The following is a 23,971-nucleotide window of genomic DNA, read 5'->3' as shown; positions in this document are numbered from 1 at the left end:
TGAGTCAGTGGCTGCAGGAAAGGAATATAGGACAAAATAATAAAGGACATTTTGAATGCAGAACTTTCTTCTTTTAAGTTTAACCCCAGCAGTGAGGAAGTGATTCAACAGAATTTTGAAGTTCAGAATATGTCTGCACTTGGGGAGGCACAGATTAATCAGGGAAGTCAGCTTGGATTGTTGAGGGAAGGTCATGCTTGACAAATCTGAATGAAATGCTTGAGAACAAAGTCAGGAGTGTTGTTGAGGGTAATGCATTTAATAAGATCGACATGTACTTCTGCAAGGCTTTTACAGAGGTTCTTCATGGAAAGGCATTAGGAGCTAATGGGATCCAAGACAAAGTGATATGTCGGATCCAAAATTGGCTGAGAGTCAGGAAACTATGGGTTGTGGTCGAGGGATGCTTCTGTGACTGAAAGTCTATTTCCAGTGGGGTTCTGCAGGGCTTGGTGCTGGATTCTTGATGTTTGTGGAGCACATTAATGATTTGGACTTAAATATAGGGTGGATAATGTTCATGGATGACATGAAGATTGGTTGGAAAGTAAGTAGCAAGGAGGATAGCCATAAACTGCAGAAGGATATCAATGGACTAGTCAAATGGGCAGAGCAGTGACAAATGGAATTCAAACCAGAAAAATATGAAGTAACAAACTTGGGAAGGCTAACAGGCAAGGGATTACACTGTGAATGGTAAGATCTGAGAAAGTTTTGATTATCTGATGGATAATAGGCCGTTTAGTCCATCAATTCTGCTCTGTAATTCAATGATATTACAGTTGATCTGAATCCTCAATTCCACTTGCCTGTCTTTTCCCTAGAACGCTTGATTCCCTTACTGATTAAAAATCTGTCCTTCTTATGCTTGAATATACTTAATGACTCAGCCTCCACAGCCCTCTATGGTAAAGACTTCTACAGTTTCTCTACAGTCATAGAGTTATAGAGATGTACAGCATGGAAACAGACTCTTTGGTCTAACTTGTCCATACTGACCAGATATCCTAAACTCATCTTGTCCCATTAGTCAGCACTTGGCCCATATCCCTCTAAACCCTTTCTATTCATATACTAATTCCAGATGCCTTCTAAATATTGTATTTGTACAAACCTCCATCACTTCCTCTGGCAGCTCATTCCATACACACACCACCTTCTGTGTGACAAAGTTGCCCTTTAGGCCCCTTTTAAATTTTTCCCCTCTTGCTCTAAATCTATGCCATCCAACTTTGGGCTCCCCTACAAAGGTTTACCCTATCCATGCTCCTCATGATTTAAAAACCTATATAAGGTCACCCCTCAGCCTCCGACACTCCAGGGAAACCAGCCCCAGTCTATTAAGCCTCTTCCTATAGCTCAAACCCACCAACCCTGGCAATACCCTTATAAATCTTTCCCGAACACTTTCAAGTCTCACAACACCCTTCCTGTAGGAGCAGTGAAAAATATTCCTTCTCATCTCTGTCCTAACTGGGTGACCCCTTACCCTCTCGTTCTAGAATCTCCTACAAGGGGAAACAACCTTCCCACATCTAGCCTTTCAAACTCCGTTCAGAATCTTGTAGGTTTTAATAAGTGTGTCTGTTGTTCTTCTAACAGGCCCAGCCTACTCAACCTCTCCTCTTAAGAAATTCCCACCATACCCGACTGCTTCCAATGCCAGTATATCTTTCCTTAAATAAGTAGATGAAAACTATTCACAATATTCCAGGTGTAGTCTAACCAGTGCTTTGTACAGCATTAGCAAGATTTTCCTGTTGTTGTAGTGGGGAGGTGGTGGTTTCAACTTAATATCATGAGACTACCAATGTAGAATTCTAGCCTAATGCTTTCAAGGCAAAGGTTCATATCCCACCATGGCAGATGGTGAAATTTGAATTCCATATAGTAAAGATCTGGCCTATTGAGCAGGAACCACCGTTGATTCTTGTTAAAAACCCATGAGGTTCACTCATGTCCTTTCATAGAAACACAGCATGGAATCAAACCTTTCCATCCAAATCATCATGCTGATTAGACATCCCAATCTGATCTCGATCCATTTGTCAGCATTTGGCCTGTATCTGTCTAAATCTCACCTATTCATGTACCCATCCAGATGCCTTTAAAATGTTGTAATTGTACCCACTTCCACCACCTCCTACAGCAACTCATTCCATACACATACCACCCTCTGCATGAAAAAGTTACTCCTCAGATCCTTTTTAGTGGGCAGCACGGTGGCACAGTGGTTAGCACTGCTGTCTCACAGCGCCTGAGACCCGGGTTCAATTGCCGACTCAGGCAACTGACCGTGTGGAGTTTGCACGTTCTCCCCGTGTCTGCATGGGTTTCCTCTGGGTGCTCCGGTTTCCTCCCACAGTCCAAAGATGTGCGGGTCAGGTGAATTGGCCATGCCAAATTGCCCATAGTGTTAGGTAAGGGGTAAATGTAGGGTATGGGTGGGTTGCGCTTTGGCGGGTCGGTGTGGACTTGTTGGGCCGAAGGGCCTGTTTCCACACTGTAAGTAATCTAATCTAAATTTTTCCTGTCTCACCTTAAACCTATACCCTCTAGTTTTGGACTCCCCACCTTCGGGAAAAGTCCTTGCCTATTCACCCTATCCGTGCTCATCATGATTTTATAAACTTCTGTAAGGTCTCCCTTCAAGATTAGTGTAGTCAGATTGTTGTTGATAGCATGGACATGATCGATCAAATGATCTTGTGTTTTCTTTGTGATATCCTGAAGTTTATAAATGTAAACTTCTTTCTTCTCACTATCAGTATGAATCATTCATCTCTGTAAGGTTTCCAATTAAACAGGCAAGAGAATGGGGATTTCGCAATCCTACGTGTGTGACTATGTTTCTCAGTTGAACTAGTAATCTGTTTCACAGAAAACATTAAATAAATGATTGAAACTTTCTGTTCACTAAAGCAATAAAAACATAATTTGTTGAATTTTAATTAAGTTACTCTGCTAGAGTATTACACTGAAGGCATTTGCTTTGGGGGTTTAACTACAGATGGTTTTCCTAATATACTTGTTTGAATACTGCTATCATCTTCCATTGTACACAACATCATACATTAATAGCACAGAGTGCACATGTTGGTAATTAAGGCAAAAGTTAATCTAGTACTGAAAATTACCCAAAATATTCAGAGTATCAATTCCAGGAAATACCAGATACCCTGGAGTGAGTTCAAGCTCAACCTAAGATCTTGCCTTGGATTGTTCAATTTCTCTTCTTCTGAACTCCCCAGTGAGATTCCTGCCTTTAAATCACTTGCATGCATGCATTATTCCTTTTATAATCTCGCAAGGGGCAGATTCTCTTGCTTTGAGACTCTCTTGTCACAGTGTGCCACAATAATGCTATTCAAATGATCTCACAAAGTAATTGTTGCCCATCATGAATTGTCTGTCAGATATCATGGCTGTTTCCTGCAGTTTGATCTAAGTATTGTCTCTGTACTCATTTGTAAAGTAGAAATCCCCATTCTCTTGCCTGTTTAATTGGAAACCTTACAGAGATGAGTGATTCATACTGATAGTGAGAAGAAAGAAGTTTACATTTATAAACTTCAGGATATCACAAAGACTTTTGCAACTAATTTTTGTTTATTCATTCATGGGATGAGGGCATTGCTGGCTAGGCCAGCATTTATTGCCCATCCCTAATTGCCCAGAGGGCAGTGAAAAGTCAACCACGTAGCTGTAGGTATGGAGTCACATACAGGTAAGGATTTTCGTTCCCTGAACATTAGTGAACCAGATGGATTTTTCCTACAATTGGCAATGGATTTGTGGTCATTATTAGACACTTAATTCTCCAGATTTGTCTTGAATTCAAATTCCACCATCTGCCATGGCAGAATTTGAACCTGAGCCCTCAAGAACATTTGTTGAATATTCCCTGCTTAATGTAATAGCCAATTTGCACACAGCAATGTCCCACATACAGCAATGAGATAAATGAGTGTTGCTTTAGTGACATTGGCTGAGGGATAAAGGCGTGTGGTATCAGTCATGATCTTAGGATATCCCCATAGCATTTGCTAACAAATGAGATACTTTTGAAGTATTATCACTATTGTAATGTAGGAAATATGTGAGAAAGTGGTGGACAGCAAGCTCACAAAACATCAGTTTGATAAGGACTAGTTAAATTGTTTTAAGTGATGTTTGTTAAAGGTTATGTATTGGCCAGAATGCTCACATAAGCCTAGAAAAAAACAGAAAGATACAATAGTCAATCTTGGCAACCAATTCTCAAATTTCTATTGTGTTTATTACAAGCCTTAATTGTATTTACATAGACACTGCACAGATCAGCGAGCCTTCTAATATATGCAATTAGATTTCCTCCTAGCTGTTTATAAAGAATCAGGAGACACAATGATGGATTTTTAACTTGCTACAAATGCACTAATTGATGCTACACAGCAATGGAAATAAAAATTGGGTGGGTTCTATATGTGCAGTCAATCCACAACACCAGTGTTATCCTAAAGCACAGGTAAAAATCTTCCCTGTGTTTTTATATAATGGCAGGACACAATCTCACCTAACACAATACAGCAGATTGTCCTAAGCATTTTTCACATTATCTTATAAACCGCACAATTTTTCAGATGTAATAGGACATCTGAAAGTTTCTATTCATCTTCCCTGATTTGTGCAAGTGATCCCATCACACTATTTCAGGAAAGAGCAGGGAGTTGTCCCCATGTCCTGACCAAAATTAACTCTCAGTTAACATTATAAGGAAATATCCTGGCCATTGTTGCATTAGTGTTTGTAGAAGCTTGCTGTGTGCAAACTGGTTCTGCAGTTTCTTATAGTATCATGGTGGCTACACTTCAAAGTACTGAAAAGAGTTGGCTGAAAAATGCCTGTGAAAGGCAGTGTCTAAAGCAAGGTTTGCTTTCATAACAATAATGTGCTGTCAACAAAATGTTACAGAGCAAGTATTACAGAAAGTAATTGTAGCACTAGGTGTCCAATTTTCCAAAAATTGGAGCCTAGCACATCAGTCTTATTTATGCTGTTTTGATTTGCTGCTTCTGTCTCATTATATGCTCCTCAAATATAATGCATAAAACAATGAATAACTCATTTGGCCCCTCATTCTGCTATTTACAACTGCTTTTTGACTATATTGCCGTAATGCTTAATCTTTCTCATCCAAATATATATTAAACTCTGTCTTGAATGTATTCAATTACATCATCTGCAGTCTTCCAGCATAAAGATTTCTAAAACTTCACAGCCAGTCAATTGAAGAAATTTATCTTATCTCCTTCGTAAATGACCACTTCTCCTCCCTTATGCTTTCTGTTTGAAGGGAGATGCTCACAAAAATCTTCAGTTTTCCTCTCTCTCTCATTGGTTTTACATTTTGTCTCTTCTCTCCTTCTCTTTTACTCTCAGGTGTGGGGTTATGAATATGTGGCAGTTCAAGGAAGGGTTGTATGGTGGTTGTTTGTGTGGAGATTGTACTGGAGTTCTGTGATGTTTTAAATCATGGTTAATCATGCTGAAGGGCCACTAATCACTTACTCTTTAAGAAGAGGATTTGATCTTTGAATTACTTACAGTGCTAAAGATAGATTAAGAGGCTAGTGAGATTTGTTTTCCTTTAAAGCGCTTAAACACTACAAAGGAACTCACAGTGATGATAACTGAGGCAGAGGGATTTCTAGAAACTAGAATAAGGATGTGGATCTGAGAGAGGGTGAGAATGAGCTGAAATAGAAGGCCAAGCTGACAGGAAATTTAGGGGCCAGGTTTCAATTAATGAAATACTGAAAGAGAAAAATGTGGTTGATGAAGTTCTGTAAATCAACCTTGTATATTTTTCAGCTGGATATTGACAGCAGCTGTTACAATCTGATTAACATCCTCTTGCTTCTAGTTTCAACTTAATAAACATGAAGCTAGTACATAATTTCTGAAAGTTGCAGGGGGTAACTTTATTTTAAGAGTTAAAACACCAAGTTGGATTTGTATAATGTCTTTTAATGATCTTAGGGCAGTCTGAAATCATTGATATCCAAATGAACACTTCCCACGTGTATTCACTATTGTAATGTAGGAAAGACAGCAGTCCAGAGTTTGTTTTAGATCTCCAGCATCCACAGTTCTTTGTTTTAATTTAATACAAAAACCAACTTGCACTTAGTACACTCTCTGTGTGTTCATGACTAGATAATTTGTGGTAATGTTGTTGTTTGATGGATAATATGAGTTAGGATGCCCAAGAGAATTCTTCTGCCCTCCTTTAGATAAGACAACGATATCTTTTACATTCACCCAAGATAACACAAAGGGGGTTTTAGATTACTGTCTATTTGAAAAGGCACTTCTGTTAGAATATCACTCCCTCCATACAGCATTGAAGTGTGATTCCATATTTTGGTTCTCCTGCCTTTAAAATAGGTCTTGAAGTCGTGACATTCTAAATTGGAGTGGTACAATTGGCTAGAGATAACTATCAATTGCTAGTGAACGTTTTAGTTAAAGGTGTTTGTAAAATAGGACCATTGGAATATAGGGCATGCAAGTCTATTATACTTGATTCATAGAATCCCAACAGTGTGGAAACAGGCCATTAAGACATTGTATCCACACTGACCGTCAGAAGAACACTACACCCAGCCCCAACCCCAATCCAGTATTCCCCAGGCTAATCCACCAAGCATGCACATTGCTGGACTCGAAAGCCAATCTACTGAACCTGCATATCCTTAGACTGTGGGAGGTAACTGGAGCATCTGGAGGAAACCCACACAAACATGGGGAGGATGGTCAAACTCTGACAAACAGTCCCCGCTACTGTGCGGCAGCAGTGCTAACCACTGTGCCACTCCAAGTTATGACTGATCTATACTTAAACTTCATTTTGTATCTTTATTGCCAATCCATTGACCACTTAACCAATTAAAAACTCTGGCAGTATTGCTTTTGAAAATTTAAGTGAGATGATCATCCACAGGATTAGGATTGGAAGGTTATCGGGGAATAAAGATTTTAGATTACAAGCAAATCATCCATAATTTTATAGAATAATGGTGCAAACTCAAGAAGATGGAAAGCATACTCCCACTCCTGACTCACAAGTGCACTGTAATGGCTGAACAGCCAAGTCAGTTTATCAACTGATCCTGTTGAGGGGTCAATATACAAACAAATGGTCTAACCATGGGCCATATGCAAAAGATTATGAGTTACAATTCCAGGACAGACTCATTCGACTCATCGAGCCTCATTCATCAAAGGTGCAGAAGACAACCAGGCTACTTGGTCCAACTGGTATATGGTGGACCTTACTGCTTCATACAAGTCTTGATTTGTGAATGGAGTACCATTCAGGTACATGAAGAAAGAAGTGGGGGTATGGTAAAGAGAAGATAACAAATTATCAAGCAGAATTTCTGTAATAAATATTCTGAAAGTGATACTTCTGTCAAATTCTCTACCATTGCCTAAATAATTAAACCACATGCATGAGGTTACTTGCTAGAAATTTGCTCATTTTCATCAGCCTTTAAGCATTAAAACTAAAATGCAATAAATTATATGCCACTCGTAAGAAGGTTTTGTTGCTTATTGAGTGAAGACTCCTTTTGATTGGCAGTATATTTGAATAGTTCTCATTCATATTATTGGAAATAACGTTGAACTGTGTAATTTAAGTTCCAGAGAACTTCCTGAAAAGTTCAGAGTTCCACCTCAAATTATTAATAATACTAACATCTGCAGTATTTTGCTTTTCTTAATAATGATCTTGGCTGACTAAGGGCAATTGCACCCAAAAATAAAAATGCAATCTGGGTTTGTTTAGCACAACACTTTGGCAATCCATGACTAAGCTTCTGGAAGATGTTTGTGTCTATCTGACTAAATGTCTGTGGTCTTGGCAATTGTCTTTTATGGGTGACAATGTAACAGGTTTTTTAATTGAATCAAAGGAATTCTGAAATTATTTGATACTGGTCGTGGCTAATGTTTTTAGCATTTAGTAGTGATGAGGAGTAATCCTGAAGAAATAATTTTCTGGTTGAACCTAAATATGGCACTTGTACAGCTGTCACAGCTGATTTTGAACAAGAGACCTTCCAGGTCCTACACCTTTATATGACTCTGGTTGAGGTATGTACCCAATAGAGTAATGGAAGCTCAAAGAATTTTTTCAATGACTCCTTTCATACTTGTAAAGGCAGATCCTCAACAGTCACAGTGCAAAATGTGCTTCTGCTTTTGTCTGCAATATAACTATTGATATGCATTCAGAATATTGAGAACATAAGAGCAGAAGTAGCTTCTTGAGCTTGCTGTGCCATTCAGTACGATCGTGGCTGATCTTTTTAGTGCTCCACTTACCCGCCCACTCACCATAATCCTTAATTCCTTTGCTATTCAAAAATCTTTCTTTGCCTTAAAAATATTCGGTGAGGTAGCCTCAATTGCTTCACTAGACTTGGAATTCTACAGATTCACAGCCTTCATAATTTTACGTGTTTCTATAAGATGTCCCCTCATTCTTCCAAATTTGTCCCACTCTACTCAATCTCTCCTCATAACAAACACTTCTTCGTACATGTTCATACTGCTTGCATTGTGTGTGTTTATCTGCTTAAATACGGATTGTACCATGCCATTGATGCTAGGTAAACTACCACCGTCATCGCAGTGATGTGGTTAAATCCCCAGGACCTGATCAGATGTACCCAGCACTCTATGGGAAGCAGGGGAAGTGATTGCTGAGTCCCTTGCTGAGATAAAAACAATGACCGCAGATGTTGGAAACCAGATTCTGGATCAGTGGTGCTGGAAGGGCGCAGCAGTTCAGGCAGCATCCAACGAGCAGCGAAATTGATGTTTCGGGCAAAAGCCCTTCATCAGGAATAAAGGCAGTGAGCTGGAAGCATGGAGAGATAAGCTAGAGGAAGATGGGGGTGGGGAGAGAGTAGCATAGAGTACAATGGGTGAGTGGGGGAGGAGATGAAGGTGATAGGTCAGGGAGGAAAGGGTGGAGTGGATAGTTGGAAAAGGAGCTAGGCAGGTCGGACAAGTCCGGACGAGTCATGGGGACAGTGCTGAACTGGAAGTTTGAAACTAGGATGAGGTGGGGGAAGGGGAAATGAGAAAGTTGTTGAAGTCCACATTGATGCCCAGGGGTTGAAGTGTTCCAAGGTGGAAGATAAGGCGTTCTTCCTCCAGGTGTCAGGTGGTGAGGGAGCGGCGGTGAAGGAGGCCCAGGACCTCCATGTCCTCGGCAGAGTGGGAGGGGGAGTTGAAATGTTGGGCCACGGGGCCGTGTGGTTGATTGGTGCGAGTGTCTCGGAGATGTTCCCTAAAGCGCTCTGCTAGGAGGCGCCCAGTCTCCCCAATGTAGAGGAGACTGCATTGGGAGCAATGGATACAATAAATGATATTAGTGGATGTGCAGGTAAAACTTTGATGGATGTGGAAGGCTCCTTTAGGGCCTTGGATAGAGGTGAGGGAGGAGGTGTGGGCACAGGTTTTACAGTTCCTGTGGTGGCAGGGGAAAGTGCCTGGATGGGAGGGTGGGTCATAGGGGGGCGTGGACCTGACCAGGTAGTCACGGAGGGAACGGTCTTTGTGTAAGGTGGAAAGGGGTGGGGAGGGAAATATATCTCTGGTGGTGGGGTCTTTTTGGTGATGGCGGAAATGTCGGCGGATGATTTGGTTTATGCAAAGGTTGGTAGGGTGGAAGGTGAGCACCAGGGGCATTCTGTCCTTGTTACGGTTGGAGGGGTGTGGTCTGAGGGCAGAGGTGCGGGATGTGGACGAGATGCGTTGGAGGGCATCTTTAACCACTGGCTGAGATATTTGTATCAATAATAGCCACAGGTGAGGTGCAGAAAGACTGGAGGTTGGCTAATGTGGTGCTGCTATTTAAGAAAGGTGGTAAGGAAAAGCCAGGAAACTATAAACTGATGAGCCTGATATTGATGGTGGGCAAGTTGTTGGAGGGAATCCTGAGGGACAGGATTTACATATATTTGGAAAGGCCAGGACTGATTAGAGATAGTCAGCATGGCTTTGTGTGTGGAAAATCATGTTTCACTAACTTAATTGACTTTAGGGACAGGCTGAATAGGCGGGGGCTACTTTCCCATTGGAGGATGAGGGGTGACCTTACAAAGGTTTATAAAATCATGAGGGGCATGGATAGGGTAAACAGACGAGGTCTTTTCCCTGAGGTGGAGGAGTCTAAAACTAGAAGGTGGAGGTTTAAGGTGAGAGGGGAAAGATTTAAATGGGACCCAAGGAGCAACTTATTCACACAGAGGTTGGTTCAAGTTACTGAGCTGCCAGAGGAAGTGGTGGAGGCTGGTACAATTACAATATTTAAAAGACATCTGGCTGGGTATATGAATACGGAGGGTTTAGCAGGATATGGACCAAATGCTGGCAAATGGGACTAGATTTATTTAGGATATCTGGTTGGCATGGACAAGTTGGACTGAAGGACCTGTTTCCTTGCTGTACATCTCTATGACTCCGTGATTCTACCAAGTCAACCCTCTCAACTCTGAGGAGTCACTGAAAATATACTCTGAGAGAGTTCTACCATTATCTTGCCAGTTCTGTGATTCCTTTTAAATATTTTAAATCACTTCAGTATTCACTGCTTTATCATCAAACTTAATTGTGCTGTTGAAGTTGAGAAATAATCAAATGAAGGAAAATTAATTTGCTTGTGTATTGTATTTGTTCACAGACTAAAGGCATTCAAATTAATTATTTAATTAACTATTTTCTATTGCTGTTAGTCAAAATGATAATCGGAAAGTTTTGCTCAAAGAATATGTTTCATTCTGTCAATTTCTGCATTTCTGAGGCCATTTCTTTCCCCTTCCCCGCCCCCCCCCCCCCCCCGCAACCCCTCTCACCCGCTAGTCCAGTGAGCAGTAGAAGGAAAGGGAATCTTTCAGAAAACAACCACGAACGGAGACCTCAATGGCAAGTCAGACATTTTATAAACAAGATAGTTTGCTATTTCAGGCCATCAGACCAGTGATATCCAGAAGTTAACAGTGTTAATTGCCCTTTGACCTTACTGTATATTTCCACTCATTTACTTTATCTCTTGCAGATTTTCAATATTTATCATTTTCGTTTGAGCTTGTGTAGTTGCCTTTTTTAAACTTAACCTTCGTAGCCTGTGAATGTTTAATCTCAGAACCATCCTTTGCAATGAGGCTTTTCTCATGAAAGCTAAGCTAATCTTCCAGTCCAGTTTTAACAGCCATGAATTTAGTCTTTTGAACAATAATATGATCTCCAACCCACATTCCTGCATGATAAACCAGAAGTGTATTGCTGGCTACTGCTGCACTCCCTCTCCCTAAGAGACGGCTAATCTTGACTGTGAGTTTTAAGTAATATTGTAGACACTCCAAGTACATCTAAATGGCAATGTGAATCACCCACACCTTGCATCCAGGTAAAAATGCTGATTAATTATCATTGAGATCCAGACTCTCAGAGGAACAGAATGATCATAGTGCAGAAGAATGCAGTTGGGGTTATCGTGCCTGCATCAACTCTATTATCTTGTATGCCTGTATTATCTAGTGCCAATCTCCTGCTTTTTTACATCTCCTTGCACATCATAACCATCCAAAAAAACATTCTATATCCTATCGTGTGCTTGAATTGAACCTACCTCCACTAAATTTCTAAGAAGTGTAACAACTCATTGTGTGAAAACGTTTTTCTCATATCACCCTGACTTCATGTGCACAACATTTTAAATGTTTGCCCTTATGTTCTTGGTTCTTTTACAAGTGGAAACTGTTTCAACCCTTTCTACTCTGTCCTGCCTGCTCATGATTTTGAAAACCTCAATTAGATCTCCTGTCAGCCTTTTTCTCTCCGAGGAGAACAATCCCAACTTCTTCAATCTATCTGCTTGGAAGTAAATGGACAGTTTAAGGTACAACTCAAAATTTTGAATGTTCTTTTGTTCTGTAGGCTCAGTTTATCCACTGCTGAAACACATGCTCCTGCATTGTCTCCAAGTGTAAATACCTCATACCTTCTTCCTCATGAGACAGGCTGGGATCGCTTAACAATCAAGCCATCCAGATTTGTTGTCAGGCAGACTTCAGAATGGATCATAATATCCAATTTTAATTTCAAAGACCACCCCCCCCCCCACCCAAAGTAATCTGTTAACCCTCATAATTGTAACATCACCATCACATGTAATAATTTAAAAGGCACAATTGTCAATAGAAATATGAGCTTCCAGAGCTTTCAAAACTCAACCTTTGTAATGGGGTCAGCTGCCACAGCAATCCTTTCCAGATGTCAGCTTTGAACTCCACTGAAACTGTAACTATGAAAGCTATGTTTTATTTTCAAGCTGCACCAGATGACCTGGCAATCAATGCACTCCAATACCTTGATTTTGTTTTTGACTCTGATTCTTGCAGCCTTTAAGTGGCTGCAGATTTAAATAACTTCAGATAAGCACTTTTCAACAAAGGTTGTCCATGCTTCAAGAATATCACATCTTCTTCTTACATCTTTGACGCCGACATTGCAGTTACAACCCTAGCAATGGCTAAATGTGGTAAACTCAGCACTATTTGCAAATTAACCCTGATTCATGAATGCACTGATGCAAACTCCTCACCTTTGCCCAACTAGAGAAAATTTTTATCAGCTAGAAATGGAAGAAATCTTTTCACGGGGGGGAGGGTCCTTCCCTCCTTTTTTAATGGTCTCCAGGTTCATTCCTACTCCAATTCGATCTCTCTACATCCATACTCTTCAGCCTCGAAAAACCACATGTCCTTGTTAAATCCTTCTCTGAATTGTATATGTTTGAATTATACCTAATTCCTTTCAACACCAGTAGAAACATTTAGACAATGTTTCTTCATGTGATTGTGCTCTCAGCCCAAGAAGCAATCTAGTATCTTTCTAGCATTGTGCCTTCAATAAGGGAACCAAAACTATACACAATAATCAGGGTGTGGTCTCACTAAAGCCCAGTTTAATTGCAAAAGATCTCCCTACCCCTTATGCTATAATCTCCCTTTCAATAGCAGCTAATCTGCCATTTGCCTTCCTAATTGCTTGCTATAAGTCTGTGCTTTTTCTATGATTCGCAGACAAAAACACACAAATGACTCTGAAAATTTAGTAAATTTTCATATTTCCAAAAAAATCTGCTTTCTGTTCTTCTTACCAAAGTGGATAATTACATTCTTCCCCACATTGTACTCATCTACCAGCTTCTTGCTTGATCACTTAGTCCGTGTAAACGCCTTTGCAGACCAAGTGTCCTCACAACTTACTTTTGTCCCTTGCTTTGTATTGTTATAAAACTTGGCTACATTATACTTCATTCTGTCATCAAAATCAGTAATATAGATTTTAATAACTGAGGTCCAAATACTGTTGGCTCAGCACTCAGCAGTCATCCTGAAAATGAGCCTTTTATTCCTCCCTGTTTTCTGTCTATTAAACAATCCACTACCTATACTAATATAATCTATTACCTCAAACTTATTATCCCTGAACTAGTGCAGCATGTGGCATTTTATTTCAATACCTTCTGAAAACCTAAATATATTACATTCATCAATTCCCTCATCAGCCAGCAAGTTATCCCCTCAAACAAAACCAAATAGACTTATCAAATATGATTTCAATTCCATCTTATAGTGTTTACCCTCCCTGCGTTTTAACACTCTTGCATCCCACACCACTCTTTTAACCACCTGCAATCAATTTATCCTGAGACCAATTTGAAGGTGACACAGTCACTTCCACAGGGATTAAATCATCTGAAGTTCTTCTTTGTAGTGTGTCTCCTAGCTCCTTGAATTTCCTCAGCAGAAGCACATCCCTGGTTCCACCTGTGTAATTCTTTCCTTTGGAGATCATAATAATAGGGCACTCCTCATCCAAGTTCTTCACCAGCATCAAGGGGATGTCTTGAACCTTGCCACCCAGTGAGCTGAATTGTTCAGAATAACAGGTTGGTTTTGGTGCAAAACGAGGCTGTTTGGCTCCTCGTGCCTGCAGAAGTCCTTCAAATGAGCATCACTCCTGAAAGCATCCTGCTTTTTCCCTATATCATTGTCCAGCATAGCTGTCCAAATAATAAGTGAAATCCAGCTTTCAGGACAACAGTGAGCAGTACCTATCTCTATGACTTTATGTTCCTCTATTAGTATCACACTCCCCTTTGGACACCCCACATGAATGTGTCTTTCATTTGATCAGACGTCCATTTGATCGTTCTTACTGCACTCTATTTGCCTGCTGGTCAACTTTTGAGGCACCTGAACCATTGTATATGCAGTCCTCTTATCTGACAGATTTGCAGTCACAGACTCTGACCAAATCTGAATCATGACTTAACCTAAGGGGTTCCTTGAAAGTTTAAAAAATCCCTCCTACACTGGTGAACTGCATTGGGTGGAATCTCGTTGCCCTCCTGTGGAGAACTTATTCTGACTAAGTTCACACACAAAGATACAGATTCCAGCATCTGCTGTAATTAGCTCCTGCAAAGGTACAGCTTGGATGTCCTGTGCTTCTGCCTCTTGTGACCCATAAATGGGCAATTGATGCCCTCTGAAAGGCCTCATCACACTGCCACTGGAATAACCCAGTGGCTGTATTCTGCCTGGTGGGAGGATAGTATTGAATACGGGGGTGGTGGTGGGGGGTGGGGTGTTGCCCTTGCAGGGAGCACAAAAGCAAATGATGGTGTGTTTGCTTCTGGCCCTCTGGGGGCAGGGACTGTGTGTCTGATTGAAGAAGTTGGAATCAGGGTGTGGGGGTGGTGTATGCAATCATAGAGTGGACGAGGGAGGGGAGGGGAGAGGGGGAGGTGAGGTGTGCTTGCTTACAGGCCCTGCCCTTGCTGCTGACACTCCCTGTCCACAGACCCTCTTTCTCAATTACTGACCTGCACTGAGGGTCCTCCTTGATTCAAGGCTCTAGGTGGGTATAATATTAACCTCTCGATGGCACGCGAGGCTGTCTCAGTCACACTGTTCTCTCACATTACAGATGTAGCACTCTCTGTAGATACTATCTACCATTTCACTTTGTGCTTCATATTTAATTAGCATTTTGTATAATTAAGTGACCTAGTTTATTTCACTTTTTAAGCATATGCAATTATTTCAACTGATATTAATTATTAATTACATGAAAGATTATTAGCTTGAAATATTTATCGTGTCAATTTCACACAAACAATTACAAATGTTAAAGTCAGAAAGGAGATTCATCTTCCATCAAATTCCCAGGGCGAAAGTGAGGACTGCAGATGCTGGTGATCAGAGTCTAGGTTAGAGTGGTACTGGAAAAGCTCAGCAGGTCAGGCAGTATCCGAGGAGCAGGAAAATCGGTGTTTTGGGCAAATTCCCAGTTTTGTTTTCAATTTGTCATTCTCTTTTGTTGAACTTCAGTGAATTTGCAAACATTGTTCACTCTGCACAAAGTCTTCTTTATGTATTGCAGCTTTTCATCACCTTTCTGCAGTCCTTCTACATATTCATCTGAAATGTCATCTGCTGTTTCTTCAAATCCCTTTAGTATAATTTTGTACTGAAACTTTTTACTCACCCTCATTGTGGGGAAAAGTCATTCTTTTATGACATATTTGTGTTCTTTGCCACTTAGATGGCAGCAAGTATATGGTGGTTGCATGCACCACCCCACTCCCTACCCCCACATCCTGATTCCAACTACTTCAGTCAGATACACAGTCCCTGTCCCCAGATGCAAACAGAACAGGATTTGCTTTTGCAAATTCACACACTACCCTATCTTGGAAACATGTTGCCATTCTTTCATTGTTGGTGGATTAAAACTAGAACTCCCTTCTTCACAGCATTGTGGGTGTCCTACACACCAAAGATGACCACAGTTCAAGAATGGCTTCTGCCGGGCACTGTATGCTGGGTGAAAGTAAGGACTGCAGATGCTGGAGATTAGAGTCAAGATTAGAGTGGTGCTAGAAAAGCACAGCAGGTCAGGCAGCATTCGAGGAGCAGGAAAATCGACGTTTCGGGCAAGAGCCCTTCCTTGGGATTGATTCCTGATGAAGGGCACCTGCCTATAACGTCAAAGTATACTGGGACCTACCCTGTGTGCTACATCCCCTGAGCAAATAAACAATAAAGCAAAGTAATCCCATTATTTCCTTTCACCTTGACTTTTCTCACAATCGACAGATTACTCTTCTCTCATCTGGACATCATGTAGATTTCCCATCAAAATGAAATCAAACTGCGCCTATCGATTTTTACCAGACTGACACAGATACCACAGGAATCCAGATTGTGGAGTCTATGAAATCTTTGAGAAAAAGTTTATTTTGTCCAATTATTGCTGGACCCAGGGATTCAAAACCAAGGAAGAGTGGGATTGTGTTGAAGTCTTGAGCCAATGTATGTTCCTCAAACAACAGAAGCAGGACTGATTAAGTGGTCATTTATCTCTTTGCTGTCTGTGGGACTTCATTAGACATACATTTGCGGTTGCGATTAAACATATGTCATTTCGACAATCTTAAAGGTGCAAAACAAATTCCTTTGCAATATCTTCAGCATATATTTGCCCATAGTTGTCATCCTCTGATTGGACGGACAGTATAACCCCCTTCAAACCTAAAAATGACTTTAAGAAGTAATTTGTTGGATTTAAGGGATTTTGGATTGTTATAAGCATTAACTTGAAAAACGAAGGGACAAAGATATGTTGCAGGAGGAATTACAAGTCAATGTTGGATGAGCTGTTTGATCCTGATATTCCGTTTCTAATGCAACCGTTGAAAATGAATACTGGGCATGTTGTGTGGAAATGCAAATTGATTTAATACTAACTATTTTGCTCCACATCTCAAGATGGATTTCAATCGCAGGTTCATTGTGTATTGACTTATCTCTGCAAGGTTTCTCAACAGAAACATAGAATCTAGGAGCAGGAGTAGCCTATTCAGAATGATGATGGCTAAATTTCTATTTCAATACCACATTCCTGCTTTCTCGCCATTCCCTTTGCTACCTGAATGAGGAGATTCGAATAGAAATATGTGTTATAGACGTTTACCAGTGCAATGTCCATTTAAAAAAATGATGGTCTTGTCTCACCTTTTGATGAGTAAACCTCTTGTTGATAAATGAAAATGCATACAATGAGCAGGAGTAGGCCATTCAGCCTATTGGGACTGCTGCATTATTTAATAAGATCATGGCTGATCTGATTGTAACCTTAAATCCATATTCCCGCATTGCTTACCTTTCACTCCCTTGCCTGTAATGAATCTCTCCACTCCTGCTTTAAAATTATTTAAGAACACAGCTTAAAGCATCTTATCTGAAAAAGAGTTCCCAAATCTCTTAACCCTCACAGAATTTTTGGTCTGTTTTAAATAAGCAACCTGAAATTTTGAAACAGTGACCTCTAGTTCTTGACTCTCCCACAAGAAAACATCCTTTGTCCATGCAATATGTCAAGACCTCAGGATGTTATATGTTTCAATCATATCATCTCTTACTCTTCTGTACTCCATTAGATGCAAGCCTGGCTTGTCCAACCTTTCCTCATAAGATAACCCACCTATTCCAGGAATTAGTCTGGTAAACCTCCTCAGATCTATGTCCAACACATTTACATCCTTCCCTAAATAACATGACTGATCCTGTATATTGTTCTCCAGTGCTCTGTGGAAGTGATAATATTCTATTAATGCACCGAATTATGTGCTGTTCCTGTACACTAACCTTTTCTGATTTAAGCAGTAGAGACCCAGAACCCTCAGTATTTCAGAGGTCTACAGTTTCTCACCATTTCAATAATGTGCTTTGTTACACTTTCTGCCAAAATGGACAAATTCACATTTTCCAACATTATATTCGCTTTGCTGGAATTTTTTCAACTCATCCAAATTATTTGCAGCATCCTTATTTCCTCTTCGCAACTTATATCCAGATCTATCTTTGTGTTTCAGCACATTTGATAACCGTATTTTCTGTCCCTTCACCCAAGGCATTTATATAAATTGCAAAATATTTGAGATCCCAGCACCAGTCCCTGTGTGATACCAGTGAGTACATCATGCCGAGCTGAAAAAGACCCATTTATGCTTCCTCTCTGCTTCTTGTTAGCCAGCCAACTTTGATCCATGCTACCCACTATGAGTTTTATTTTTCACAATAATCTTTGGATATGGCACTTTGATTTCAAAGCATTTGATGCAGTATATCTGTTGAATTACCTTTATCCTCAAAGAACTCCAGTGGATTTTATTATGCATTCATGGGATATGGGCATCACTGGTTAGACAGGGATTTAATGCCCTTAGTGCTCTGAGGGCAGTTAAGAGTTGATCACATTGTCATATGTTGGTCAAACCAGATTTCCTTCCCTTAAGGATATTAGTGAACCAGAATTTTTTTCACAATTGATAACAGCTACATGGCCACCATTTGGTCAGTTTCTTATTCACTATCTTTATTGAATTCAAATTTAACTATTTGCCATGGTAAGATTTGAGCCCACATCCCCAAAGTCATTCACCTGGAGTTCTGGATTATGGATCCAGTGACTTACTACTGCACCACCCTCTTCCCATAAAAAAAAATTAAATCTGATTTCCCTTTCACAAAAGCTCATCAGTTTTGCTTGAATACTTTGACCTTATACAAGTACTTTAGCCTCTTGAGTAATAGCTTCCAACATTTTTCCTGATGATGCATGTTAAGCTCAGTGACCTGTAGTTTCCTGGTTTCTGTCTCCCTTTCTTTACATTCGCCATCCTCCATTCTAGTGGAACCTGACCCAAATCAAGAGTGGTATGGAAAATGATAATCGATGCATCAACTATCTCACCAGCCATGTCGTTCAAGAGATGTAAATAAGTTGGACGAACTTCACGCAGGATGACTACGGTCATCCTAAATTAGGTCATGAAACTGTCTAGCCCCTGATCTTTACAACCGTGGCGCAGAACAATTAATAATCTGCTCCTGATGCTCACTGACTTTATGCTGTTGTGTTTTCAACAACAATTTCAAATGCACTTACAGCTTCCAAATTTAAGGGGGCAAGCATGAACATCCATAGGAAAATCTTCGAGTTGCATAGGACACTCGGCAGAAATGGTTAACCTGTAAAACAGAACATAAAACCCTAGTAATGTTCCATTCAATCCAAAAATAATTGTGTAGTCACTTGAAGGTGGTGGATGGTAATGTCACTTGAATGCAATAATGTGAATGAAAATAATCAGTAATTCACTGACTCATTCATCTACAGCATTAATTGGGATTTAGCGCCCAATCAGATGTCCTTGTAACCAATAGCCAAATACGAAGTAACATGCTTAATACAGTAATTACAAGTTAAGATGTAATAACAAAGTGTTGAGGAACTTCTTATTATTGTGTAGGCTGTGATGAATGATAAATGAGATTTTAAAATGAGTTAGGGAATCAAGCAAAAATGAAAATGAGAAATAACTGTTTTAATTAATTAAATATTCCCTTTCTCAACATCAAATTTACTGGGTCATTCACTATTGCTTTCCAGATTAGATATGACAGATTTATTCATAGTCATAACTGAGGTTGTTTTTATGTTGACTGTTAGCAGTTTTGAATCTACTTTTTCTCTCAGTAAATAAATGTTATTTTATACAAATAAATTACACAGTCCAGGAAGAAAACAGACTAAGTCAGAATTGAGCTGGTCATGATCTTGCAGCAAGAAAACTGAAATGATGGTAAGGGCAGGTTGGATACAGGGCTTCAAATTTGCTCTGGTTCGTAGTCTCTTCAAGTGTGGGTTCACTAAAACCATTTACAGGTTTTGAGCATATATCATCTCTCCATCCCATGTCCCTGTGCGGCACGATGGCACAGCAGTTAGCACTGCTGTCACAGCGCCAGAGACCCGGGTTCAATTCCTGCCTCAGGCAGGAGTTTGCACATTCTCCCCGTGTCTGCATGGGTTTCCCCCGGGTACTCCAGTTTCCTCCCACAGTCCAAAAATGTGCAGGTTAGGTTAATTGGCCATGCTAAATTGCCCGTAGTGTTAGATGTCGGGGAATGGATCTGGGTCGGTGGCGGGTCGGTGTGGACTTGCTGGGCTGAAGGGCCTATTTCCACACTGTAAGTAATCTAAAAAAAAAATCAGTATTAGTGAAAATAATTGTTAACATAAATTACATTCCATGCAACTCGAACTGTGGTGGATTTTTGAAGATAAAACATGCTAGAATGATGTGTGACTCACAAACTCAGCCTGACCCAAGGACAAATTAATGTAGTCACTTTGGTTGCTAATATGTAGATTTTCCAAGTTTTTCTTTGAGTTGCTGAAATTCATATGACCTCTGTACCTGCTCCATATTCTCCAGAGGTTTATTCTCTCATTAGAGGGAAACAATTGGTGGTTGTTTACTCTGTGGGTCATCATCCCTCAGGTAAGGGGAAAGGTTGAGAAGGAGGAACTTTATTATAACCTCAGCTGATACAGGAATTGAACCTGCACTGTTGGCATCATTCTGCATCACAAAACAGCCCTCCAGCTCATTTAGTTGACTGACCCCAATGTAAATAGGGTTTATCTATGATTTAGATAACTTTCTGTCCTTTGAAATCAGCTTATACCCTGGTGGTGAATTTGGGCTGTCATTTAAAATGCTGAATATCACAATAATCCATTTTCAGCTGTATTTATCATGGTACACCAGTTACGGCTTTAACAAATTTGAAGCACGCTTTTAAACAAAGATTGTGAAAATACAGCCTATGTTCATACATGTTCTGCATTTACCAGTTTGCAAAAAAATGTAAGTAAACTCAAATAGTGAGCATAGCATGGTTTTAGAACATAACTATGTAAAAATAGCAGCAGAATGTGACCAGACCTCACCAACTGATCCAAATATCACTTCAATCTCAGCAACCCACTCACCCATCTACTTACTCACCCCTAATCTCCTCACGCAATCTCCAATCAACACAACACACCCAACCCTCTACTGTACTTATCTCACCCATCTACTCATTCAGGCACTCACTAAACTATTCACTCACCCATTCCATGCTGAGTTTTTTTGCAAGGAAATGGTGAGGTTGCCTTTTAAGGGGGAATTATTGCTTGTTAAATGCCTTGTTGGCTTTTGGTGTAGGTAGGAGGATGTCCTGAGCCAAGTGAGTAGGCAGCATTAAGGCTTTGCAGGATTTGTGGTCCCATGCTCAGGGTTAGTGACATTAATAATCGGCTTTCTCTATTATCAAACTTGTCAAACAAGCTGGACTTAATATGGAAAACAAATCGCCAATTGTTCCAAAGGACCTTCAGATTGGACACTGCACATAAACATCTTAGAGCATGGTCCATGGATGCTGGCCACATGCACATCATACCCACAGACGTTGGCATCCAAAATGTGCCAGGCTCTAGTAAGCCTGATGGCACAGCTCCGATCTACATATGAGATGTTTCTGCATTTCAGTGCTTCCCCTCGGGCTGCACCAGCAGCTATGATCGTCATGCTGCAGGGAGGGTACTTTGTGCTCAGAGTCAAGCACCCAGCTCATGGAGTGGACCAGGCTGCAGCTCCAAGCTCTTTGCTTGCTGTCACAGCATACAGTCTCTGTGAGCCTTCCTGATGGATGCAGAATCTATCCTTTGCATTGCCTTGCCTTTTTGCATTTTGCTTCTTAGCCAGAGGTACAAGGTACATATCAAACCTTGCCATTCAGCACAGGTACAAATTAAATAAGCTTGCCATGAGTGACAGCAGGACTTGTCAATTCAAGATGGCCTTTATATCTAGAAGACTGATATCAGGATGCAAAAGTTATGCTACAGCTTCACAAAACCCTGTTTCGACCCCTGTCCACCTCTGAGTACTGAGAGCAGATCTGGGCACCACATCTTAGGAAGGATATGATTAGACTTACAGTGTGGAAACAGGCCCTTCGGCCCAACAAGTCCACACCGACCCGCCGAAGCGAAACCCACCCATACCCCTACATTACCCCTTACCTAACACTACGGGCAATTTAGCTTGGCCAATTCACCTGACCCGCACATCTTTGGACTGTGGGAGGAAACCGGAGCACCCGGAGGAAACCCACGCAGACACGGGGAGAACGTGCAAACTCCACACAGTCAGTCGCCTGAGTCGGGAATTGAACCCGGGTCTTCAGGCGCTGTGAGGCAGCAGTGCTAACCACTGTGCCACCGTGCCGCCCAGGAGGAAGTACAGCATAAGTATAGAAGAATGGTATCTGTCTTCAGTTATGAGGAGAGATTGTACAAATTAGACTTGTTTTCTATGGAATTTAGAATGTTAAGGAGTGATCTGATTGATGCCTTCAGGTTATTAGCAGAAAAAGACAGGTTGATAAAGATATTTATTATGAACTAGGGGGCATAGTCTACAAGTTAGGGCCAGACCAGTCAGGAGAGTTGCTCAGAAGCACTTTTTTAAATAGAATCCCTACAGTGTGGAAACAGGCCCTTCAGCCCAACAAGTACACACCATCCCTCCAAAGAATATCCCACCCAAACCCATTCCCCATTACAGTACTCTACATTTATCCCTGACTAATGCACCTAACTTGATCACTATGGGCAATTCAGCATGGCCAATTCACCTAACCTGCACTTTGGATCACAGAGCACCCGGAAGAAACCCATACAGACACGAAGATAGTGTGCAAACTCCATGCAGACAGTTGCCACTTCTGCACACATAGAGTGGAAGATGTTTGGAGTGCTATGCCATAAGCAGCACATGTCGTTAGATCAGTAGTTCATTTTAAATCTGAGATAGATAATTTTTTTGTAAAACAAAGGCATGAAGGGATATGGTCCAAAGGCAGGTATATGGATTCAGGCCACGGTTCAGCCATGATCTCTTTGAATGGCGGAACAGTTTCAAGGGGCTGAATGGCCACCTATTGCTATGTCCTTCCTTCAGGGGTACTGGTACAGCAAGTCAAGGGCAAATTCCAATACCAGTCCAGGGGTTCAGAAACGGCCAATCTGTCCCTCAGAGCAGTGACAGTCAGGGTAATCCCCATATTAGGGGTGAGAAGCGCAATGTTGGGTAACACACTAACCATTTGACTCTTTCTGCCCTGTTGGGGCTAGTTTCCTTCCGGAATGAGAGAGGGGGACAGGTTTTAAAGGAAAGTTGGAGGCTCAGCTGTTACTTTTGGTGCAGGTGGGGAGGTGACCTAAGAGAGTGAGTAGCAGAGCTGAAAATGTGTTGCTGGAAAAGCGCAGCAGGTCAGGCAGCATCCAAGAAACAGGAAATTCGACGTTTTGGGCATAAGCCCTTCATGAGGAATCCTGCCTGACCTGCTGCGCTTTTCCAGCAACACATTTTCAGCTCTGATACTCCAGCATCTGCAGACCTCACTTTCTCCTCCAAGAGAGTGAGTATGCAGACTTATGTGGTGAGACTGGATAGACTGCATTTGTTTTACCTGGAGCCGAGGAGGCTGAAGGGGGATCTGACTGAGATGTACAAAATTATGAGAGGCACAGACAGGGTAGATTCTGAGAATCTCTTCACCATGTCAAACATGCTTAAGACTAGAGGATGTAAGTTTCATCCAGAGGGCGGTAGAAATCTGGAATGTGGACCAAGGCTAAGCCAAATGCAGGTAAATGGGATAAGTGTAGTTTGGTGTTTGTTGGTCAGCATAGATATGGTGGGACAAAGAACCTGTTTCTGTGCTGTATGGCTCTATGAATCTAAGGAAGGTCTGAGGCCATAGGGTCTGTCCAACAAATGGAAGACATTTTGGGAGTATTGGAGGAGCAGTGTTGTCGTATGAAACCAACTTAAAGGCATTAGGTTGTGAGGACAGGTTGCCTTCAGTATAAAGCTTGACAAGTGATCTAAACAAATGATCAAGAGATCCGATGATTATGGAGAAACTAT

At 41.0% G+C, this 23,971-nt stretch overlaps 1 protein-coding gene across 1 annotated transcript in view; it reads right to left on the bottom strand.

The window, feature by feature from the left end:
• Positions 1 to 23,971, bottom strand: part of gabra5 (gamma-aminobutyric acid type A receptor subunit alpha5) — a 117,668-nt gene that overhangs the window by 57,279 nt on the left and 36,418 nt on the right. Inside the window, exon 5 of the mRNA XM_060826998.1 lies at positions 19,087 to 19,169. Within this exon, the coding sequence (XP_060682981.1) occupies positions 19,087 to 19,169 (83 nt within the window). The remainder of the gene's footprint in view (positions 1 to 19,086; positions 19,170 to 23,971) is intronic.

The sequence above is a fragment of the Hemiscyllium ocellatum genome, chromosome 6 (genome assembly GCF_020745735.1).
Source record: "Hemiscyllium ocellatum isolate sHemOce1 chromosome 6, sHemOce1.pat.X.cur, whole genome shotgun sequence".
NCBI lineage: Eukaryota > Metazoa > Chordata > Chondrichthyes > Orectolobiformes > Hemiscylliidae > Hemiscyllium > Hemiscyllium ocellatum.
Note: the sequence above shows the minus strand (reverse complement) of the source record. Positions and strands in the feature narration are given on the sequence as shown.